Here is a 24,005-nt window from a genome sequence, read left to right on the forward strand (position 1 = left end):
TATTCACAGTATTATGAATGAATTGTGTTTTATTTTGTTACGTTTTGTAGTGTGACTTATTTTCATTAGTACTGTACAAAGTTAGAGGTGCGATATTTGATAGATTCTACAAAATTTTGAATAATTTGTTTTATTAGCTTCAGCTTAATAGTCTCCATTTGCTGTGCATTGAATATTGTTCCTGTCTATGAGGAACAATTGAGGTTTTAAATAGATCTCATTTGTAGTGGCGTGCAGGAAATAAACCTTCTCTCAGATGTTTGTAGACATCATGTCAGCTCTTTAGGTTTAGAGAGATAGCCCGAGACTGTTTATTCATTGGACTGTTATCATTAATAGATGCTTTTGACATGTGTGCAGGTATTGATTCTGGAGCCCACTAAAGTGTACCAGCCGTCTTACCTCTCAATAAACAATGATGTGGAGGAGAACACATTGTCTATCTGGCACGTGACCCCTGATGACAAAGTAATGTATCATTTATTTACTGTTCATTCATTCATTCGTTCACTTTCTTCATTGGTTTGTTTAATTATTAAATTAAAATCTACTACTAAATCAATATGTGTAAAAAAACAACAACATATTTAACAAATGTGACTATATACTTTAACATGACGCTAATTATGCTAACCTCTTAACTCTGTGGGGCGGGGCCAGGACTGTAAAATAAGTTTACTCTTAAAATGTAAAAGTCCTTGAATACATAAGTCATATGTGGTATCATTTGAAAGCTTAGAATCTGTACTTTTCACAGAATGGCATCACTTTTACATGTATGTTACATAAAACAACAAGATAAGACCTGAACATCTCTGAATGAGCGTCACCTTGAGGTAATGATGTATAATGAAATCAAATGGCCGCTCTTGTTCTCAGGAATGCATCTAGTTTATTTTGTTGGCATAACACCACAGTTCAAAAGAATCACTTCATTAAATATGATTTATTTAAGACAACAAACGCAAATGTCTCATGTCTGCTACATTCACTGCTTTTGTAAGCGCCACAAACTCTATATGAGCAGATAGAGTAGATGAGCAACTCTCTCACTTGCCTGTGAGCTTACTTGAGTAAATCATTCAAATTATGTCTAAAATGTCTTAAAAATGCAGTCCAACAGAAAAGCAGGAAAAATAAATCATCAGCCAAATATGTTGTCGACTATTGATGATGAAATGTGTGAATACATCTGAGGATCTCCTATTTCCAACGACATCTAGATTGAGCTTCTAGTCCACTCAGAGGCCGAGATATTTGTTGAAACAGTGGGGAAGGTGCGAGGTATCACAAAATAGACGAGGAGCACATGTGCGAGTGCTCAGCTGCATCTCACATCTGCATAAAGTGAGGAAATGTCTTGTTCCGAGTGCTTGCTGTCATCTAGTGGAATGACATGAGACTTTTTGCAGGGACAGATCTGCAAACAGATCATGAATCACAAAGATTTGACAACAATTTCTTTTTATGGTGAAATGATGCATGTTCATTATAAGATTGAAAACATTGATAATATTATGTATTAATTATTGGAATCATTTATTATTATTATTATATGTTATACATTATTACTATGGGGGTACTGTAAAATGAGAGCAATATTTACATGTGGACAGCCAGAAATGCTCAGGGGTGAAGCAAAGGGTATTTCACCTGGAATATTCCTTTAAATAACGATATACAGTGTTCATATGTGCAGATCACTTCAAGGTTTTGTGGCTGCTGAATAATGTCGCACTGTGTCTCTCTCTCTGTGTGTCTCAGAATAAGGGGATCCATGAGTGGAATTTCAGTGTAGCATCTGTGCGAGGTGTGAGGTAAATAATCTCTACACTTAAAACACTTATATTGAGCAATATGGCACATGAGGCTGTGCTGCATTGGCTAAAGGGCGTTGTTAAGCCTGACACACAGCAGAGCATATGCACAATACAACACAGCCTCTAGTGCTTTATCAAACACATGCATAATACGAATATTAAAGATGCACATTTTCAATTGCCTCAATATTTAAATAAGCTAATTCATGAAATGGCATCTTTCCACTAGAGAATATAGTCGGTTCATATGCAGATGTTGTGCCGCACACAGTAGCTGTATATTGTGGATTTTAGCACAGCTGAAACTAAGTTTTACACAATGAATTATAAGCCAATATCAGCCTTAAGTTTCAGAACTTTTAATATTGCATGATCATCACCTGATCACAATGATAAAGCATTTAAGAGGATAGATCAAGTGATTTTGACATCTGTATTTTTTTAACACATGCAGCATCTCTAAGTTTGATGAGCGCAGCTGTTTTCTGTATGTGGTCAACAACTCTGAAGACTTCCAGATCTATTTCTGCACAGAGATGCACTGCAAGAGGTGTGTTTGCAAAGAATTAGTCTTTTCCCCCATTTTGTTCATTCTTCATTTATGATGAAATAGTTCAGCTGTGAGATCCTTTCACTCTGTGTTTAGAGTAAAAGTTTGGTTTGACTCGTTCCGTGTAATGAGTGTCCAAAGACGAGATCCACACAATCCATTTGTCATTAATGTCTCTTTTAATATCCTTTCTGTTCTTTACAGTCAGCTGTTGATCAAAAACTACAGAACAAATAAGCCGTGCCACTCCACTCTTGATAGCATTCGCTCAGCTGAATCACTTCTGTGAGACGCTTGCTGAACTGTCACTACTCTTAAAGAGACAGTACTGTTTTAGTGCTTCTACAAATCAATGTAAAAACATGTAAATAGTGCAAATTGTGCATGAAAACAATAAACATATACTCTCTGTGTCTGTCTGTCTGTCTGTCTGTCTGTCTGTCTGTGTGTGTGTGTGTGTGTGTGTGTGTGTGTGTGTATATTCACAGGACTTAATGATTACAGACCTGCTGCTCTCATGTCTGTGGTCATGAAGTCATTTGAGAGACTGGTTTTGGCCTGCCTGAAGGGCATCACTGGACCTCTGTTTATGGAGCAAACAGGTCTGTGGATGATGCTGTCAATATAGGACTGCATTATATCCTGCAACACCTCGACAGACCTGGGACTTATGCTAGGATCCTATTTGTGGACTTCAGCTCAGCCTTAAATACCATCATGTCTGATCTTCTCTTAACCAAACTGGCCCAGCTCTCTGTGCTCACCCCAATCTGTTGGTGGATCAACAGTTTTCTGACAGATGGGGACAGACTGGGGAAACTCACATCCGGGCCCCTCACTATTAGCACTAATTCTACTCAGGGGTGTGTTCTCTCTCCCGCTCTTCTCCCTTTACATGAATGAATGGAAAGGACCCCACTGGCAAGCTCCTGAAGTTTGCAGATGACATGGTCATTGGCATCATCAGTGATGGTGACGAGTCTGCATACATATGGGAGGTTGATCAGCTGGCTGTCTGGTGCAGTCAAAACAACCTTGAGCTGAACATGTTAAAACAGTGGAGATGATAGTGGACTTCAGGAGAAATCCCCCCACTGTCAGCCACCAAATCAGACCAAAGGAAAGTACAATGGACAGTCAGGACTTCTGAGAGGATTATAGATGCCCCCCTGCCCACCCTCCAAGACCTGTATGTCTCTAGAGTGAGGAAACATGCAGGTAGAATCACTCTGGACCCCACACACCCTGCCCACTCCCTCTTTGGACTGTTGCCCTCTGGCCGGCGCTACAGAGCACTGAGTGCCAGGACAACCAGGCACAAGAACAGTTTTTACCCTCAGGACATTTACCTCATGAACAATTAAACTGCCTTCAGGACTCCCATAGTGCAGAAATGTATAAATATGTCATGTGCATATGTAAATTCATTCATATTTAATACAATACCTGTGTACATACCCCTACCTTGCACATACATGACCACTTGCACATGTACATTCAACATTCTATGTTATATGTCCTATTTATTTGTCCATTTCTACTCTTACCTTGTTTTATATTCTGTGTCTCTCTGTAATGTTCCGTGTGCACTTGCTTGTTTCACCAAAACAAATTCCTCGTGTACGTGAGCACACTTAGCAATAAAGCTCATTCTGATTCTGATAGATATATACTGGAAATCCCACTCCACATAGCTGTATGTTCAGCATCAAATATCATCTAATTGGCTTTGATTGGGTCCCATTGCACAGCATTTAAAATGTCATCGAGGACAGAAAAATGACAGTACTGGACGCTTGTCGTGTCATGCTTGGTTGGATGCGTGTTTACACTATCTATGCTTGTATTTGTCATTTAAATTGTGATTTATGATGATGTTTGTGTTGTGTAGGTTTTGTGGTCTGTTAAACACTCTCACTGAAGAGGCTTGGAAAGGCTCCGACGAGACCGAGTGTGAATCAGAGGCTTTAGAGGTAAAATACAGTATTTATAATAACACCAGTTTGCTTTATTAATGTCTAGACCACATGTCATCATAAAATCTGCTACTAAAAGGTAGTATTTCTTAACAGTAGTTAACCAGTTAAAATCCACGATCCTGGATCTGGGATTTAAAATTACGTCAGTAATAATGTACTTCAAATTTTAAATGTATGTGGAGGAGTTATGAGCTCATATCTGGTACCATTTGAAAGCTTAGAATGTCTACTTTCTTGAGATATGCATCACTTTGGCATTTGTTTTACACTAAGTAACTTATTTACAATAAATTACATAGTTCCACCCATCAAAAGTAGCGTCATAATTATGTGCGTTTTTGAATACGCATATTTCTCATATCGCTCAAATATGACGCACATGTACAAACCATGTATCAAATGAAAGCTCTCATTGCCAGTAAGAAGTTCCAATAAGTCTTTTTATTGAGGTATAATCACATATCTAATACACTTCGAATGAATCATGAAGTATAAAATCAACATTTGTAAACATACAAGTGACATTATTGAATATTTGCCGTGCTACTCGTACTAGACAGCACAGTTAGCCACAAACACTGGGATTTTGCATTTATAGCACTGTATATGGGTATGGGGAGACTTTAGATTTGGGTAGGTGGAAATTACACCAAAAAAAGGTAATATTCCTCCCTTCAGATACATTTAAATAGATATTAAATAAAACATGATACAGACAAAATTCCTTTTTCAGGTATTTGCTGACATCTAGTGGAAACAGCCAAAACTGTCTGCTTGCTGCTAGGGCAAACAGGGCTCCACTTTCAAAAATGAATTTATATAAAAAAAATCAAAAAGCGCCTCTTTTTTTTAGGAGGGTTATTACTGTTCAGACAACATATATTTATTTATTTTTTATTTTTAGCAGTGTTTTATGCAACTTCAAAGGGTTTCCTGTAAAATGACACCAAAACTGTGTAGTTAGGCCAAAGTATGTGGGAATGGGAAGCTTTTTAATTTGGGTAGGCCAAATCCAGGCGGAAATCCCCAAAAATGGCAAGGATCTTAAGATAATGCGTAACATATCATCAACTAACAATGAACCGTGTTTTATTACTGCAGTAATTAATCTTGCTGCATATTTAGTTCATGTTAATTGTTCATTGCATGATCTAATGTTAACATATAAAAGTTTTGATGTTTAAAATGTATTAGTATGTGTTTGAATCAATGTTAACCAAGATAAATGTTTGCTGTAAATATACATTGTAAAATCGAATTTGTTGACCTTAGATTTGTTAAGGCAATCAGTTTGCATGCTTTTTCTAAGTAAACATAATTATTTGGCTCAAGTAAAGTGAACTTAATTATTCAAGTACAATTAACCAGTGAACTAAACTCATCTGTGATTCAAGTATCATTGTTTGGATTGAATTATTTAAACTGAGTTCTAGCGCTTCTCAACCAGTAAAAGAATAATTATGACCGGACTCTAGATTAGACATATGGCACATTGGATTCTCTGCAGTATCTCTTAGTGCACATAAATCTGCACTTTTGTAAAGTACAATTGAGTAGAGCAGAATGACTGAAATATTGCACTCTCCAACTTCACCAGAGGTGACACTAATCACCCTAACGATGACTTCTGACAGATCACAACAACACTGCAATAACGGTCATAAGAATTAAAACTACTTAGCAACCAAAATGGCCGGGTTGCTAGGGAGGGTAGAGTCACATGGGGTAACCTCCTCGTGGTGGTGATTAGTGGTTCTCTCAATGGGGTGTGTGGTGAGTTGTGTGTGAATTGTGGAGAGTAGCATGGGCCTCCACATGCTGTGAGTCTCCGCAGTGTCATGCACAACGAGTCACGTGATCAGATGCGCAGATTGACGGTCTCAGAAGCGGAGGCAACTTGTCGGAGGGAGACTTGTCCTCCATAAGTCCACAAGTGAGTAACCGTGCCACCACGAGGACTTACTAAGTAGTGGGAAATGTGTGTGCCAAATTGGGAGAAAAAGGGTTAAAAAAAGAAAAGGAGGAACGAGTCAAAATGTATTTTTGTGGTATTCAACATTATGCTACAAATGCTTGTGATTGATCTGAACTCCTTTAATGCCTCTTGATATTTTTCATTAAGGACAACTTTAGGGCTTATAGAGTAACTTAATTAAAACTAGTAAGAAAAGTAAAAATATATTTATTTATTTTATTTGAGATACATATTGGTATTTACAGTGTTTTTTTTGTTATTAGTTTATTCTTTTGTTTACATGCTTTAGACAAGAATATTTGCTTAGAAACTCCATGACATGGTTTAATGAGTGCAGTTTTCTCTCTTGTGTTGATGTGTTTCCTATTGAAACAGGAAGTTGGGGCGGGACATATCAAAGTATCATCCTCTTTTTAAATAGCCAATAGGCTTTAGATTACATCACAGCCATGAACCATGATTTGCTACATACTAGTCAGTTGCAGGTGACATTAGACTTTCTCAGTCTAGAGAGCACTTGATTTGACAACCTGTGAAGTGCATCAGTAGTTCCTTGCTGTGAAGGAATGTTCATTTGAAATGTGTAGATCTGCTTTAAGTTGTAGGAGTACACTAGCACATAGATAACCTCAAAGCTATTAGACATGAACTAAAAGCCACAATTCTTTAAAAGTTCATTTCTGCTAGTGTTATGTATCATTTGTTTGCTCTTGTGTGTCTACAGTATGATTATGAATTTGATGAGCATGGAGACAGGGTGGTTCTGGGTAAAGGCACGTTTGGGGTCGTTTACGCAGGCCGTGACCTCAGTAACCAGGTGCGTTTAGCCATCAAAGAGATTCCTGAACGGGACAGCAGGTGAGCAACACCTAGTTTCCTTTTGTTTTGGGTTTGTTAACAATTAAATGTAAGATAAAGACTTATTTCAGAATTACTACAAAACCTGACTCATTTTAAAGTTAGCCTTTGTTTGAAATAACTAATAATAACTATAGAAATAAATAGAAATGTAACTAATATTTTATCATTTTAAAATTTACATTTATCATTCACAATAATACCAGGAATATTTATTATCAAAGTAAATAGGTCAGTTTTGAGAGAGCCCATTTCCTCATTTCTGCTGCAGTTTTGTTCACACTTCATATAAAAGACAGGGTGTTAGGAATGAAACTTGGATCTCGTTGTAGTTTAGCACACAACACTTCACCATCAAGAATTCCTCGGTCCCTTTCTGTGCATGCCCAGGTAAGTGCAGTCGGGAGTCTGCGGATCTGGAGACTTCATGAAGGGAGAAGAAAGAACAACAACACACGGTTGTTTCTATTCAATCTACTCCAAGTTTATTACAGCATTGCGTAATATTTATACCTTTCATATTACAAAGAACAACCAACAGCCAATAGTATAGTGATAGCAAGACTTGGGAGACAGCCAAGGACAATAAATGTTGACCGGAATAGCATGGGAACGGTAATCATATGAGGTCAAGCAGTCCTAGATATGTGTTATGTCCGACTGAGATATTTAGCTCAAGGAAAAGAGTATGTGCTGAAGAGAGTATGAAGAGAGTGCAAAACATTCTGATAAGAGGATAAGACAAGAGAAACTAACAGCATCTATGAAGGTCAGGACTCTTCGTGCGTGTGGTGTGATTCTGTGATTCACACACATACATTCATAGTTAGATGTCAAACTAAAGACAGCATGTACAATTTATATTTCTCACACTGGGCTATCCCTGAAAGAAATAATGCTTTGATTCAGTGCACAATTAGTCATGCCTTCTGACCATACATAAATAAATGTACGTATTTTCCAACCATTGGTGCAATTCAAGCTTGAAGTACATGTAAGTTTGTTTTTTTCTGAGGCGTGTCAGCAGGGGGCAGTCAGCGCACCTCAACAAACCTCACAAGCAGCGCAGACACAGAATAAAAGCCGTTCACACAGGACGCGTTCTTGACAGCTGAATAAAACACAACAGTATACAGAGATCTCCAGACACCATTTTCAGAGTTTCAATTACTGTTTACTGGACACAGTATCCTAAATACACGAAAACCATTTTAGACATTCCAAAAGCATCAGTCTGACTCATTTGTACATAGACAATTAAAAATAGCATTGATGAAATGCAAGAATGTGTCAATCATGCAGCTTGGCATGGATTGCATGGATCTAATCTGTCGACACACATTACACAGATCGAGTCAGACCAAACGTTGACTCTTGACACACTGTGAGAGGACCTTCCTGCTGAACTACACATATTAAAAGAAAGATCTTGGGATTTTTAGTATCAATATTCAGATCGTTCAAATGAAGATACATTGTCATACATTTGCTTTATTGGTTAAACAAGGCATTTTCCAATTCTTTACACCTACCCACTGAAACTTACACTTGTCCGGTTGGGAATCACTGGTCAAATCAATGCTTTACTCGTTTACCACAATAATGCAAATTATATTTCAATCTGAATATCTGAATGTCTTTCTATTTATTATTTATTGAATTATTATTTATTTTGAATTATCTGTATTTGGGGGCCTTTCTCATCTAATATTGATATTATTGAGAATTAATGAATTAATCAGCATGCCATGTAACTCATTCCATTTGAAATTGTATTCGATTGTCAGCCCTAATAAAAAGGCTTTAATTTTGTATATGTAATGTGTGTGTGTGTGTTGGTAGATATTCTCAGCCTCTGCATGAGGAGATTGCTCTACATAAACACCTCAAGCATAAGAACATTGTGCAGTATCTGGGCTCCATCAGCGAGAATGGCTTCATCAAGATCTTCATGGAGCAAGTGCCTGGAGGTCAGACACACATGAACATTATACCTGCAGTGGGCTCCAAATGTTTGAGACAAATGCTTCTGTTTAGCATTTTTTCAGGTTATTTGATCAGCATAACAGTTTGAGTGAAAAGTTGAATTTAAAAACAACAACATGAATTTCAGAATGTCTTAGTATTTGATATGTCCCCGTTTGCTTTAAAGACTGTATGCACATATGCTGGCATGAACAAAACTTAATATTCATGTTATCCAGCATGATTTGAAAATGTGAAACAATGCATCTGACTCAATGGAAGAAGGGAAACTGACCATCACTCATTAAGTGACTTAAAATATTTAGTAATCATTTTTTTCTTTGTATAATTCAATTTTCAAGCACAGTTTTTCATTGTGGACCCTCCAGTTTATAGCGCACGTTTACATCTTAAGGCTAATAATCATCTATAATATCCAAATGTTTGTAAAAAACAAATGTGTTAAAAAAATGATTTGTGTTGATCTGTGCATCACAGGCAGTCTGTCAGCGCTGCTCAGGTCAAAGTGGGGTCCTCTTAAAAACAATGAGCCCACCATCGGCTTCTACACAAAACAGATTCTGGAGGGTCTTAAATACCTGCATGACAACCAGATAGTTCACAGAGACATCAAGGTATTGACTCTCTCATCTGACTGAAGTTTAATACTGATCTAAATAGGCATGGAGCTAACCCGTGTCAAGTCATCACTTTGGTGAGAGGTGCGCTGAACTGCCACTATTCTTAAAGACAGTATCTTTTTTAGCACATGTTCTACATATCAATGTAAAAACTTATAAATAGTTTTAATTATGCATGTAAACAATAAACATGTAACAATATACAGTATATATTGCTGCTTTTTATTTCTGCTATTACTGCTTTTTCTCCATCCTCTTAAAGGGATGTCAAGTTTACATACACTTTAGCCAAATACGTTTAAACTCATTCCTGACATTTAATCATAGAAAACATTCCCTGTTTAGGTCATTTAGGTTCAATACTTTATTTTAAGAATGTGAAATGTCAGAATAATAATAGAGAGAATGATTTATTTCAGTTTTTATTTCATCACATTCTCAGTGAGGCAGAAGTTCACATACACTTTGTTAGTATTTGGCAGCATTGCCTTTAAATTGTTTAACTTGGGTCAAATATTTTGGGTATCCTTCCACAAGCTTCTCACAAGTAAGTTGCTGGAATTTTCTCCCATTCCTCCAGACAGAACTGATGTAACCGAGTCAGGTTTGTAGGCTTCCTTGCTCACACACTTTTCAGTTCTGATCGGATTGAGGTCATGTCTTTGTGATGCCACTCCAATACCTTGACTTTGTTGTCTTTAAGCCATTTTGCCACAGCTTTGGAGGTATGCTTGGTGTCATTGTCCATTTGGAAGACCCATTTGTGACGAGCTTTAACTTCCTGGCTGATGTCTTGAGATGTTGCTTCAATAAAACCACATCATTTTCGTTCCTCATGATGTCATTTATTTTGTGAAGTGCACCAGTCCCTCCTGCAGCAAAGCACCCCCACAACATGATGCTGCCACCCCCATGTTTCATGGTTGGGATGGTGTTCTTTGGCTTGCAAGCCTCACCCTTTTTCCTCCAAACATAACGATGGTCATTATGGCCAAAGAGAGGTTTCATTAGAACAGAGGACATTTCTCCAAAAAGTAAGATCTTTGTCCCCATGTGCACAAACTGTAGTGTGGCTTTTTATGTTGTTTTTGTATGGTGGAGCAGTGGCTTCTTCCTTGCTGAGCAGCGTTACAGGTTATGTCGAAATTTGACTCATTTTACTGTGGATATAGATACTTGTCTACCTGTTACCTTCACAAAGTCCTTTGCTGTTGTTCTGGGATTGATTTGTACTTTTCGAACCAAACTATATTCATCCCTAGGAGACAGAATGTATCTCCTTCCTGAGCAGTATGATGGCTGCATGGTCACATGTTGTTTATACTTGCGTACTATTGTTTGTACAGATGAACGTGGTACCTTCAGGCATTTGGAAATTGCTCCCAAGGATGAACCAGACTTGTGAAGGTCCACAGTTTTTTTTTTTCTGAGGTCTTGGCTGATTTTTTTTGATTTTCCCATGTCAAGCAAAGAGGCACTAAGTTTGAAGGCAGGCCATTTCACCTTTTGCTGCCCGAAACGGCACAACCGGCCGCACCACTCGAGTCTCGAGGACGGCCCAAGAGGCCCTCCTCCTCAGTCGATAACCCGCCCTATGCCGGTTTCACAGAGCAAGGTAAGTACTTTGAGCTCCGCCTCAGCACAGCCGCCTCTGGTCGAAGCAATACTCCCCGACACGATGTCGCCTGCTCACCCCCGCAATAAGGCCCCACCCCCAGGTACGTCAGATGCGATCGTCTCCTTAATGCCCCTCGCCCGGAGCTTGGACGCATGGCTAACACTTTCCAACCCGTCGCGGTGGCTGGCCAGGACCATCCAAGTAGGCTACGCGATTCAGTTCGCCAGGCGCCTGCCCCAGTTCAGCGGCATCTGCTTCACTTCAGTGCAGGGCGAGAACGCTTCCACCCTGTGTGTGGAAATCATGACCCTTCTTTGCGAGGGCACGATAGAGCATGTCCCTCCAGCCGAGATGGGGAAAGGGTTCTACAGCCCTTACTTCATCGTGCCAAAGAAAGGTGGTGGGTTGTGGACAATCATGGACCTACGAGTTCTGACTTTTGTGAGATACTGTATATATATATATATATGTATATATATATATATATATATATATATATATATATATATACATATATATACACTCACCTAAAGGATTATTAGGAACACCTGTTCAATTTCTCATTAATGCAATTATCTAATCAACCAATCACATGGCAGTTGCTTCAATGCATTTAGGGGTGTGGTCCTGGTCAAGACAATCTCCTGAACTCCAAACTGAATGTCAGAATGGGAAAGAAAGGTGATTTAAGCAATTTTGAGTGTGGCATGGTTGTTGGTGCCAGACGGGCCGGTCTGAGTATTTCACAATCTGCTCAGTTACTGGGATTTTCACGCACAACCATTTCTAGGGTTTACAAAGAATGGTGTGAAAAAGGAAAAACATCCAGTATGCGGCAGTCCTGTGGGCTGAAAATGCCTTGTTGATGCTAGAGGTCAGAGGATAATGGGCCGACTGATTCAAGCTGATAGAAGAGCAACTTTGCCTGAAATAACCACTCGTTACAACCGAGGTATGCAGCAAAGCATTTGTGAAGCCACAACACGCACAACCTTGAGGCGGATGGGCTACAACAGCAGAAGACCCCACCGGGTACCACTCATCTCCACTACAAATAGGAAAAAGAGGCTACAATTTGCAAGAGCTCACCAAAATTGGACAGTTGAAGACTGGAAAAATGTTGCCTGGTCTGATGAGTCTCGATTTCTGTTGAGACATTCAGATGGTAGAGTCAGAATTTGGCGTAAACCGAATGAGAACATGGATCCATCATGCCTTGTTACCACTGTGCAGGGTGGTGGTGGTGGTGGTGTAATGGTGTGGGGGATGTTTTCTTGGCACACTTTAGGCCCCTTAGTGCCAATTGGGCATCGCTTAAATGCCACGGCCTACCTGAGCATTGTTTCTGACCATGTCCATCCCTTTATGGCCACCATGTACCCATCCTCTGATGGCTACTTCCAGCAGGATAATGCACCATGTCACAAAGCTCGAATCATTTCAAATTGGTTTCTTGAACATGACAATGAGTTCACTGTACTAAAATGGCCCCCACAGTCACCAGATCTCAACCCAATAGAGCATCTTTGGGATGTGGTGGAACGGGAGCTTCGTGCCCTGGATGTGCATCCCACAAATCTCCATCAACTGCAAGATGCTATCCTATCAATATGGGCCAACATTTCTAAAGAATGCTTTCAGCACCTTGTTGAATCAATGCCACGTAGAATTAAGGCAGTTCTGAAGGCTGAAAGGGGTCAAACACAGTATTAGTATGGTGTTCCTAATAATCCTTTAGGTGAGTGTATATATATACATATATACACATATACATATATACATATATACACATATACATATACATATATACACACACACACACACACACACACATATATATATATATATATACACATATATATATATATATATATACACACACATATATATATATATATATATATACACACACACATATATAGTGGGTACGGAAAGTATTCAGACCCCCTTAAATTTTTCACTCTTTGTTATATTGCAGCCATTTGCTAAAATCATTTAAGTTCATTTTTTTCCTCATTATTGTACACACAGCACCCCATATTGACAGAAAAACTCAGAATTGTTGACGTTTTTGCACATTTATTAAAAAAGAAAAACTGAAATATCACATGGTCCTAAGTATTCAGACCCTTTGCTGTGACACTCATATATTTAACTCAGGTGCTGTCCATTTCTTCTGATCATCCTTGAGATGGTTCTACACCTTCAATTGAGTCCAGCTGTGTTTGATTATACTGATTGGACTTGATTAGGAAAGCCACACACCTGTCTCTATAAGACCTTACAGCTCACAGAGCATGTCAGAGCAAATGAGAATCATGTGGTCAAAGGAACTGCCTGAAGAGCTCAGAGACAGAATTGTGGCAAGGCACAGATCTGGCCAAGGTTACAAAAAAATTTCTGCTGCCCTTAAGGTTCATAAGAGCACAGTAGCCTCCATAATCCTTAAATGGAAGACGTTTGGGACGACCAGAACCCTTCCTAGAGCTAGCCGTCCGGCCAAACTGAGCTATCGGTGGAGAAGAGCCTTGGTGAGAGAGGTAAAGAATAACCCAAAGATCACTGCGGCTGAGCTCCAGAGATGCAGTCGGGAGATGGGAGAAAGTTGTAGTAAGTCAACCATCACTGCAGCCATCCACCAGTCGGGGCTTTATGGCAGAGTGGCCCGACGGAAGCCTCTCCTCAGTGCAAGACACATGAAAGCCTGCATGGAGTTTGCTAAAAAACACCTGAAGGACTCCAAGATGGTGATAAATAAGATTCTCTGGTCTGATGAGACCAAGATAGAACTTTTTGGCCTTAATTCTAAGCGGTATGTGTGGAGAAAACCAGGCACTGCTCATCACCTGTCCAATACAGTCTCAACAGTGAAGCATGGTGGTGGCAGCATCATGCTGTGGGGGTGTTTTTCAGCTGCAGGGACAGGACGACTGGTTGCAGTCGAGGGAAAGATGAATGCGGTCAAGTACAGGGATATCCTGGACGAAAACCTTCTCTAGAGTGCTCTGGACCTCAGACTGGGCAGAAGGTTCACCTTCCAACAAGACAATGACCCTAAGCACACCGCTAAAATAACGAAGGAGTGGCTTCACAACAACTCCGTGACTGTTCTTGAATGGCCCAGCCAGAGCCCTGACTTAAACCCAATTGAGCATCTCTGGAGAGACCTGAAAATGGCTGTCCACCAACGTTTACCATCCAACCTGACAGAACTGGAGAGGATCTGCAAGGAGGAATGGCAGAGGATACCCAAATCCAGATGTGAAAAACTTGTTGCATCTTTCCCAAAGAGACTCATGGCTGTATTAGATCAAAACGGTGCTTCTACTAAATACTGAACAAAGGGTCTGAATACTTAGGACCATGTGATATTTCAGTTTTTCTTTTTTAATAAATGTGCAAAAATGTCAACAATTCTGTGTTTTTCTGTCAATATGGGGTGCTGTGTGTACAATAATGAGTAAAAAAAAATGAACTTAAATGATTTTAGCAAATGGCTGCAATATAACAAAGAGTGAAAAATTTAAGGGGGTCTGAATACTTTCCGTACCCACTGTATATATATATATAATATATTGTGACATCATCTACATAAGCAGATTTTACATGTTATTGTTATTATTATTATATCCCTTTAAGAGGATGGAAAAAACAGTAGATGTTTTTGCTGTGTTGTGCTACGGAAGAAAGTAAAGTTCAAGAGTTCATGGTTCACCAGAAACGTCCACATTTGATTGATCGCACAAACACTACATTGGTGATCCCAAGGCACTTTGACGATTGCAGAGTTTCTTGGCAGTATGATGACTAACGTAGTTGCATCACACAGCAGCTCCACAGCATCACAAATGCTAAGCCTTTTGAATGAGCCCCCTCTGAATGAGGACCACATGCTGACATTGTTGTGTGACCATAAATCTTGCTTTTATTTTAACAAGCAGCGTTTCACCTAGGATTTCTTTTGGCTAAGAGGCACTACCCCTTTTGGGGGCTGATTACTTTGTGCAAAAAGGTTGTTGGTTGACAAAAAAAATGCTGCTTAGTCAATGCAACAGACTATAATTGCTTTCTTTGTACACTCAGCGGATTTTCAGAATTTGTCTAGTGCATTCGGGTCCAGTTGCAAGTTTACGTGCATTCTTGCTGAGTTCTCTGACATTACCCGGCTTACTTTCTCCACAGCGACAGTGAAGCATGGTGTTGAACACCACATTTCTACCACATATCCCCCAGTTTACGCACACACATGTCGCCTTGAACCAACAAAATTAGCAAAGACTGAATTTACTTGGAGGAATTGGATATTGTGTGAAGATCAAACAGCCCTTGGGCTTATCGTCCATACTTGCTCAACGACATCACTATTCCCGATTACTTGTCTTGCATATCCAAGATTTTTCTGCATGGCTAGCTGGGAAAGTAAGTTTCTACAAGGTAGACTTCGTACGAGGTTGTCACCAAGTGACAATCCATCCCAAGATTGCGGTTATCACCCCTTTCAGGTTATTTGAGCTTTTACACATGCCATTCGACTGCTAAGACTTTTCAGAGATTCAAAGGCATTGCCTGAAGAAAGACGTTAGGGTGTGGTCCATTTTCTGCCTCACATGTGAGAGGGTGAAAATTTGACGTCACATTGAGGCACCACTAGTGCATTTTGATGTGCCTGTGCATTGCTTTGATCATGTAAACATTGACTTTGTGGGTTGCCTTCTCCCATCTGGGGGGTACGCTCACATGCTCACAAAGGTGGGTCGGACCACTTGGTGCCCGGAAGTTCTGCCTCTGGTGTCACATCGACTGGAGAAATTGCACTGACTTTCATTGGAACCTGGATTTCCATATTCCGTATGCCATTGGACATATCCTCGGACCACTGGTCCCAGTTTAGCTCTGACCTTTATGCTGCAGTCACACAGAATCTTGGTGTGAAGCTTCACCACACTACAACATATCAACCACATGTATATAGTCTCTGTGAATGGTTCCACCACTTAATGAGGGACATCTTCCTTTGGACATCTGTCTTCTGTTAAGTATGTGTTTGTCCAGCATGATGTGCATTGGGCCACCTGAAACCCCCCGATGGTGGACCGTTCCAGGTTCTGGAGCCTGGGCACAAGATGTTCATGATTGACATAGGTGGTAGACCACAGTGCATGCCAATAGGTCGCCAGCCCACCATGACCTAGACCAAACAGTTGATTTGGCTGTAGCTCCCAGATGTGGCACTCCATCTTCTCTCCAGCCATCTGACCATTCTTCTACCTGGCCTAAAAAAACTGTTCCTGCAGACAACCCACCTCAGACACCCAGTATTAGGGTTGGATGCATTATTCGAGCCCCTGAGAGACTGTCCATACCTGTTTTGGTGAATTCTGGGAAGGCCTGTGTGGGCCATCTACATAAGCAGAATTCACATATAATAATTATTATTAGGAGAAAATGTTTAGATGTTTTTCCTGTGTTGTGCAGCAGAAGAAAATAAAGTTCAAGAGTTTATGGTTCTGAAATAACAAAGTTGAAAATTATGCTGGAAAAGATCCTGGACAAGCCCCCAATAATGTTATGACCCCGGTTGCAATTGAATGGTCTCTGGGATCGTAACGTGAAGAGCGATGCAATGCTCAGTGCTCAGTAGGCCTGTTTACAGCTGTGAGCCCTGTTAAGTATCTATGAGATCTGTTTATAATACTGGAGATTATCTTTCATGATAGATGAAATTGTGTTCAAATGCCACCCTTTTCAGTTATAGCCTATATATTTTCCAATGTGCATTTATTTGGTATTGACAGAAACACAATGGAATATGATGAAGTCTTTTTTTTCTACTTTCACTACATTCAGGGGGATAATGTCTTGATAAACACCTACAGTGGAGTTTTGAAAATCTCTGATTTTGGAACGTCTAAACGTCTGGCTGGAATAAACCCCTGCACTGAAACATTTACTGGTACTGTACTAAATACATTAACTATTATGTATGTTAAAGTTAAATTAACATGTGTTCCGGACTGCAGCTACACTGCAAAATCTAGCTGTTCAAAAATAAAATAGAAAATAATAGTGTGAGGTCAGTGGGGTTTGTGTTTAAAACAAGTGAAATATCAGTTGTAGTCTAGATTTAAGGTTAGAGTTTGAAACAAGACCCCAAAAGGTTTTTGTCTTTTTGAGAATTTTGTAAACCTGCTTATTTCAAACATGTAAAATCTTGGTAGACCTTGTGCACATACATTTACATATATAGTACATTTAGTTATTTTCATTTAATTGAATTTATCTTTGCTATTTTTTTATTTTAAATTACTTGATGCATGCAATCACTGCATATTATCACTTAATTTGATCTTCTATTTTATCAGAAAACTATACCCATTTGCACAAATTGTTTATCTTGATGTCATCCAACCATTACTATGTCACCTATTTTAATTTAAAGTGTTGTATTTAACACTGTTGTAAGAAGAAAAACACTCTGTTTTAATGGATTGACATAGACATAGAATTTTGAGTGTTTGAAAGAACACACTTGATGTAAAATATGACATTTGCAAGCAATTTGGCAAGAAGTCTCACTGCTAAAATCAATATAGTGTAATGTTCAGCTAAATTTGTTCTATAGGTCTAAACCAAAAATATTAAAATAATAAATATAAACTGATAAAGTATCTTATCTATATCTTATTAAAGGCAATTCATTTTACAGAAATGTTTCATGATGTGTCTATTTTTCAGGTACATTACAATATATGGCTCCTGAAATTATCGATAAAGGGCCACGTGGTTACGGAAAGCCAGCAGACATCTGGTCCCTGGGCTGCACCATCATAGAGATGGCAACTGGGAAACCACCCTTCTATGAGCTGGGTGAACCACAGGCAGCGATGTTCAAGGTCACTAGTGCTTACTCTGAATGTGCAGTACATTTAAATGCAAAGTGTGTCTGCCCCATTAGTTTCACTAAACGGAATTGCAAAAATAATGTTTTCAATAGGGCTGTCAATCAATAAAAAAATGTAGTCTAATTATTTTCATGATGTGCTGAGGCAAAGTCACCCAAATAAAGATAGTTTAGTATATAGTCATGTAAATAATTATAATACTATATAATAAATATTATAACGCAGATTTTAGGTAACACATATTTTGTGGTAGCAGACCAGTAAAGCCTTTAGATCAGGGGTCGGCAACATATGGCACTGGCACACCAGCAACAGCGAAATAGAAGTAGACTATTTTAATATATAAATTCTGCACCTGCATTCCAGTCTACATCTTTATGTAATCCTCATGATCATACAGCGTGTTTTCATGAGCTGAATGGGAGACTAAACAGAAAGTTCAAATGTGATGGGACTGCAGGATACCCAACAGACACGTGTAGCGCATGCAATCCATTCACGCATCACGAGTCGGCAGCGCTTCGCTTTCGGTTAATCACTCGCCTACTTCGGTCAGGCTGCGTGGATGACAGCCTACATTCTGTGTTTCATTTGTAATCTTTTTGCTTTCAGAACAACACGTGATGTAATAAGAAAAACTTCATGGTTACTGTTGTAACCTCCATTCCCCAAGGGAAGGAACGAGACATTGTGTCGAATTAACTGACACAAAGGGTCTTCCTGGGACGCCAAACGTACCTCTGAACCTGAGGAAAGGCCAATGTCAAGTTGGCAGACAGAATTTGCATGCCCCGCCCCGGTATAAAAGGAAGCGGAGCATCGAGTGCCAGTCAGGATTTTGCACTGAGGAGCCGAAAATAAGGTATGGACGTTTACAGTGGTAGGTCTAGTGCTGTGGCAGGAGGGACACAACGTCTAGGGGGAGGTAACGTGGCAAATACACCACGTGGGTTGTGAAGTTGTATGTGGGAAATGGCGTGGTGGTAGGTCCAGCCTAATGAGGGGGGACTCTACAAGCATGGTGACCAGGGCAGCAGGGCTGCCCAAGGGAAACGCGGGTCCGCCGACGGGGACCGTACCGATAGATACACAAAGCACGTACCGGACACAGCAATGAGAAGGCTGGGTCTGCCTCCTCCCGGGGCAGCTTGCTTGGAGGGGGACAGCCTCCCCTCTAGCCTCTCTGCAGGAATGAAAGCACTGACCGAACTGTGCACCTCTGCAGGTCTTCGGCTCGAGAAGAACACCAATTCAAGAACAAGTGCCACTTCAGGGCATAAAGTTGCCAAGTGGAGGGAGCTCTGGCTTGGTTGATCTTGTCTACGTCTGCAGGTGGTAGATCCTCTAGATCTTCCACATCCCGTCCAGGGGCCAGACGTGGAGGTTCCAGAGGTCTGGGTGCGGGTGCCAGAGGGTGTTCCATTCCCAAGAAAGAAGGTCCTTCCTCAGGGGAATTTTCCAGGGAGGTGCTGTCACGAGGAGCGTAAGATCCGAGAACCAGGCCCGGGTGGGCTATGTAAGGGGCCACCAGGATAACCTGTTCCTCGTCATCCCTGATCTTGCACAGTACCAGTGCAAGAAGGCTCACTGGAGGAAATGCGTACTTGCGTATCTGTCCCAAGAGGAGCTCCTGTCAGGGAGTACTAGAGCGGGCAGTGGGAGTTGTCTTGGGAGGCAAAGAGATCTATCTGTGCCTTGCAGAATTGGTCCCAAATCAGGTGGACCACCTGGGGGTGGAGCCTCCACTCTCTGCTGGGCGAAACCTGCTGCAACAGCGCGTCCACCATCGTGTTGCGGTTGCCAGGGATGTGAGTGGCGCACAGCGACCTGAGTCACAGCTGACTACAAAGGAGGAGATGGCAGGCGAGTTGTGACATATGACGAGAGCGTCCCAAGGCTTGGGTGCTGAGAAAAGACTCTAAGCACTTACCTTTCTCCGCGCACCCGGCAGGGTGCGGGTTAGAGACTGAGGAAGAGTCCTAGAGAGGCATCTTCAGAACTCGTCAGCGCTGGCAGCGCTTAGCAGTCACGGGGCCGGAGTGCCGTGAGAGCGGCGCGCTCCGTCTGGATGACCCAGGGAGTGAGGAACTCGCTCTTTATTGAGAATGTCAGTGCTGCAGCCGAATGCTGCGCTGTGACCTTTGTGGCTCTGAGAGCAAGTTTGGTGGCATAGCGCATTTCCTGCAGCACTTCGGAGTCGGAACTACCCAGGTGCAGATCTTTGAGTGCCTTGGCTTGGTGAACTTGCAGGAGAGCCATGGCATACAGGGCGGAAGCGGCCTGTCTGGTGGTGCTGTAGACTTTCGAGGTCAGCGGTGACGTTATTCTACAGGCTCTGGAGGGGAGTACCAGGCGGTCCCGCCAGGTGGTGCCGTTCTCGGGACACAAGTGGATCGCAACCGCTCTGTCCACCTGGGGGACCTCCATGTACCCGTGGGTATGTTGCCATGGCTATGTTCTCGCACTGAGAACATGAACCATTCATAAAACGCTGCCTGCGTGTGTTCACAGCCCAGGCACGCAAAGCAGCTTTTATGACCGTCAGAAGTGGAGAGAAATCGACCGCATCCAGGAACTACACAGAGTCGGAGAGACATCTTTAAAAAGACACGTCCTGAAAAGGACGTTCAACACCTGCTGTGTATTGCTCTTTTTTGAATGGGAACTCAAACTCTTTTAGAAGAAATAAACTCTTTTTAGGAGGAGAAACACTCTTTCAGGCAATGAAAGCGTTGTCGAAGCGCCCAGGGGCGTGGACTGCACAGTGTGCTGAGAGGGAGAGAATGCCAGCTGGAAACGCGCTGTAGATCCAACAGCCGTGCTTATCGCCAGTAGTGGTGAGTGAAAGAGTGGTGAACTTCAGCTTGCTGTTGCACAACCGTTCGGCTCCGAAGACAAATCCTGACTGACAATCGCTGCCCCGCTTCCCTTTTATACCCGTATGTCTGGGGCGGGGCATGCAAATTCTGCCTGCCAACTTGACATTGGCCTTTTCTCAGGTTCAGAGTTACGTTTGGCGTCCCAGGAAGACCTTGTGTCACATCATTCGACACAACGTCGAGTGAGTGACAGAAGGGGAACTCTACTATTAATCCTTGAGATTCCCAACCCAGCCTACAGCTACACCCTCCTTAAACCATAATCGCACTCAAAATTATATTAAATGATTAAAAGGGAAAACAGAAACCCACATCATGTGGGTCTGTTCAAAGTATAAATTAAACCTGGAAATAAAGTTTTTGGTGATTCACTGAAAAGGCTGAATAGTTGATCGGCTTGTGATGTATGAATGGCTTGTGACGAGTCTCGTCACCCTTTAATAGTGTTTAATATAATAGTGGGCACAGCGATTGACCATGAACATAAAAAATGGCACTCCATGTTAAAAAGATTGCCAGCCCCTGCTTTAAACAATACAAAATGGCCTTACGAGACAAAATATTGTTTGTTTTATTTCTATATCACTTATAGAAATAAAACAAATAAATAATTTCTATATCATTTAACATAAGCATAATATGTGTTGGAGTATTGCACAAAATGAAAAAATATGTAGTCTATTTCTTTTTTCTTTTTTTGCTTTGTACAGCACATGGGCTTTTTACGGAGGCCCTATGAGGACAGGGAGAGAATTTGTTTCTGAAATAGTTTTGTGTAGCCTCACATTAGTTTTGCATTCCCTTGCAAAAACCATTAACCATTAATTAACTATGGTTTTAAGAACGTAACCATAGTTGAACTTTGGTATTTGAAGTAAAACCATTGTAACTTTGAAATGTACCTTGGTTTTACTACAGTAACTATATTTTAACCATAGTAATAATACAGGAAAACAAAAACTATAGTAATAAAAAATCATGCATTTGTGGTTCCTATGGTTTTACCACAAATACCAGTGTTCAACTCTGTTTCTAATGAAATTTGAAAATGTAGTGGTAAAAAACATCCAATATTACTGTAGTAAAACTGTAGTTCGTTTATCACGGGGAAAGGAAACACTAAACTATTTCAGAAAAAATGGTCTCTTCCTCTGGAAACTGTAAATATAATTTGAATAATAGTTATTCCTTTAATAGAGCATCCCCAAAATCTGTGACCCACCAGTGTTTTTCACTAGTAATATTTTATGATTAACTCTCAATATTAATTTGAATCATTTCAACATGATGTTTATATAACATTTATATATATATTTTTTTGAAATAACAAAAAAATAAATCATTTGAAAAATTTGTTTTAATTGAGTATGTGTCATGCTTTGAATGAACTTTCACCTCAACGAACAGTACAAATAATGTGAAAAGCATTTTCCGTAAGGGAATACCTCTGAACCCCCCCGCAGTATTAGCCCAAACTTGAGAAAATACTGTTAAATAGTGTTGTGTTGGTGTGTTTGTGTAGGTCGGAATGTTTAAGATTCATCCGGAGATTCCCGACACCATGTCCACTGAAGCCAAAGCGTTTATCCTGCGCTGTTTCGAGCCGGATCCAGACAGCCGAGCTGCAGCAAACAATCTACTCACTCACGAATTCCTGACCGTCACGTCACGCAAGAAACGATCAAAGGGCAAGAGTTTCACAGGTGTGCAGTTGTAAACTCTACAACAATGTCCTGTGAGAGTTCTACGTACAGTGTTGGTCATTTGACATATTCATTACACCATGAGATTTATGTGCTACTGTAGGAAATTGAAGGTATTTGAAAGAATGCCATGGTACGTTTTTGTTGATGAAACAAAGTGGGATAGCATGAGCCAGTATTTACTCTTCTGACTTTGTGAATGACATCTTATTGTGTTTTTTTTAACAGCTCTGACACCAGAACCTGGTGAGTCTTGTTTATTGTCTTCATTATTTTGCATGCTTTTATGAATAACCATAGTCATATTCCGATAGGATTGGAGGAGGAGGTCTGGATCAGGCTTGAAAAAATCAGATTTTATGTGTTTTTGTCCTGTTCAGACTACAAAAACCTAAACGGATGTAAATCAGATTCAGATCATTTATATTGATTATTTGGACGTATATTGAATACGTCATTGCCACATTTCTTATGAAATTTAGATGAAGCTAAGCCTCTGGTGTATAATTGACAGTAATGAAGGGTGCTTCTGCCGGTCAATTGTTGTAGAGTACTTGCGCAGCATATCTCTGCCTGTTCCTGTGGTGGTTGAGGACACTAGCAGCAGCAGTGAGTATGGATCTGTGTCACCTGACACTGATCTCAGCTTGAACCCCTTCAACTTCAAGCCCAGCACCAAGTGCTACAGTGAGAGAGAGGTCAAAGGTCACTGCTCGCTGTTCCTGAGGTCAGTGGAGAGAATTCTGATTATTTACCATAAAGATACTTCATTTGATTTAACCTTGGGTGCTGTAAAGCTCTAAACGACAAAACACCTTCATAAGTAAAAGAGTATCATAAATGTAATCGGTACAACTCTCTACGTCTTCTGAAGTAATATGACAACTCTGTTTGAGGAACAGATCAAAATTGTAGTTATTCTCTGAAAGCCCTACCTTCCCATTTGCTCATTAATAGACATATAGTGCACGAGTTGCATGGACTACTTTTATGAAGCTTTATTGTCATCTTTGAAGGTCAACAGCCACAGTCCCTATTCACTTTCATTATATGGAAAAGGGCAGTGTGAACATTCTGCTAAACATCTCCTATTGTGTTTCATAGAAAACAAATCA

At 40.5% G+C, this 24,005-nt stretch overlaps 1 protein-coding gene across 2 annotated transcripts in view; it reads left to right on the forward strand.

Annotated features, from left to right (window-relative positions):
• LOC127624110 (mitogen-activated protein kinase kinase kinase 5-like) overlaps positions 1 to 24,005 on the forward strand; it is an 89,959-nt gene that overhangs the window by 47,757 nt on the left and 18,197 nt on the right. For both annotated transcript variants that reach the window (XR_007968117.1, XM_052098776.1), the window contains exons 11-22: positions 361 to 468; positions 1,765 to 1,817; positions 2,275 to 2,370; positions 4,262 to 4,343; positions 7,049 to 7,182; positions 9,025 to 9,152; positions 9,646 to 9,782; positions 17,254 to 17,359; positions 18,142 to 18,299; positions 22,710 to 22,890; positions 23,119 to 23,136; positions 23,440 to 23,617. Coding sequence is in view for 1 of the 2 variants with exons in the window: in XM_052098776.1 (XP_051954736.1) it covers positions 361 to 468; positions 1,765 to 1,817; positions 2,275 to 2,370; positions 4,262 to 4,343; positions 7,049 to 7,182; positions 9,025 to 9,152; positions 9,646 to 9,782; positions 17,254 to 17,359; positions 18,142 to 18,299; positions 22,710 to 22,890; positions 23,119 to 23,136; positions 23,440 to 23,617 (1,379 nt within the window). In the remaining variant the exon portion in view is untranslated. The remainder of the gene's footprint in view (positions 1 to 360; positions 469 to 1,764; positions 1,818 to 2,274; positions 2,371 to 4,261; positions 4,344 to 7,048; positions 7,183 to 9,024; positions 9,153 to 9,645; positions 9,783 to 17,253; positions 17,360 to 18,141; positions 18,300 to 22,709; positions 22,891 to 23,118; positions 23,137 to 23,439; positions 23,618 to 24,005) is intronic.

Source organism: Xyrauchen texanus, chromosome 30 (assembly GCF_025860055.1).
Source record: "Xyrauchen texanus isolate HMW12.3.18 chromosome 30, RBS_HiC_50CHRs, whole genome shotgun sequence".
NCBI classification, from domain to species: Eukaryota; Metazoa; Chordata; class Actinopteri; order Cypriniformes; family Catostomidae; genus Xyrauchen; species Xyrauchen texanus.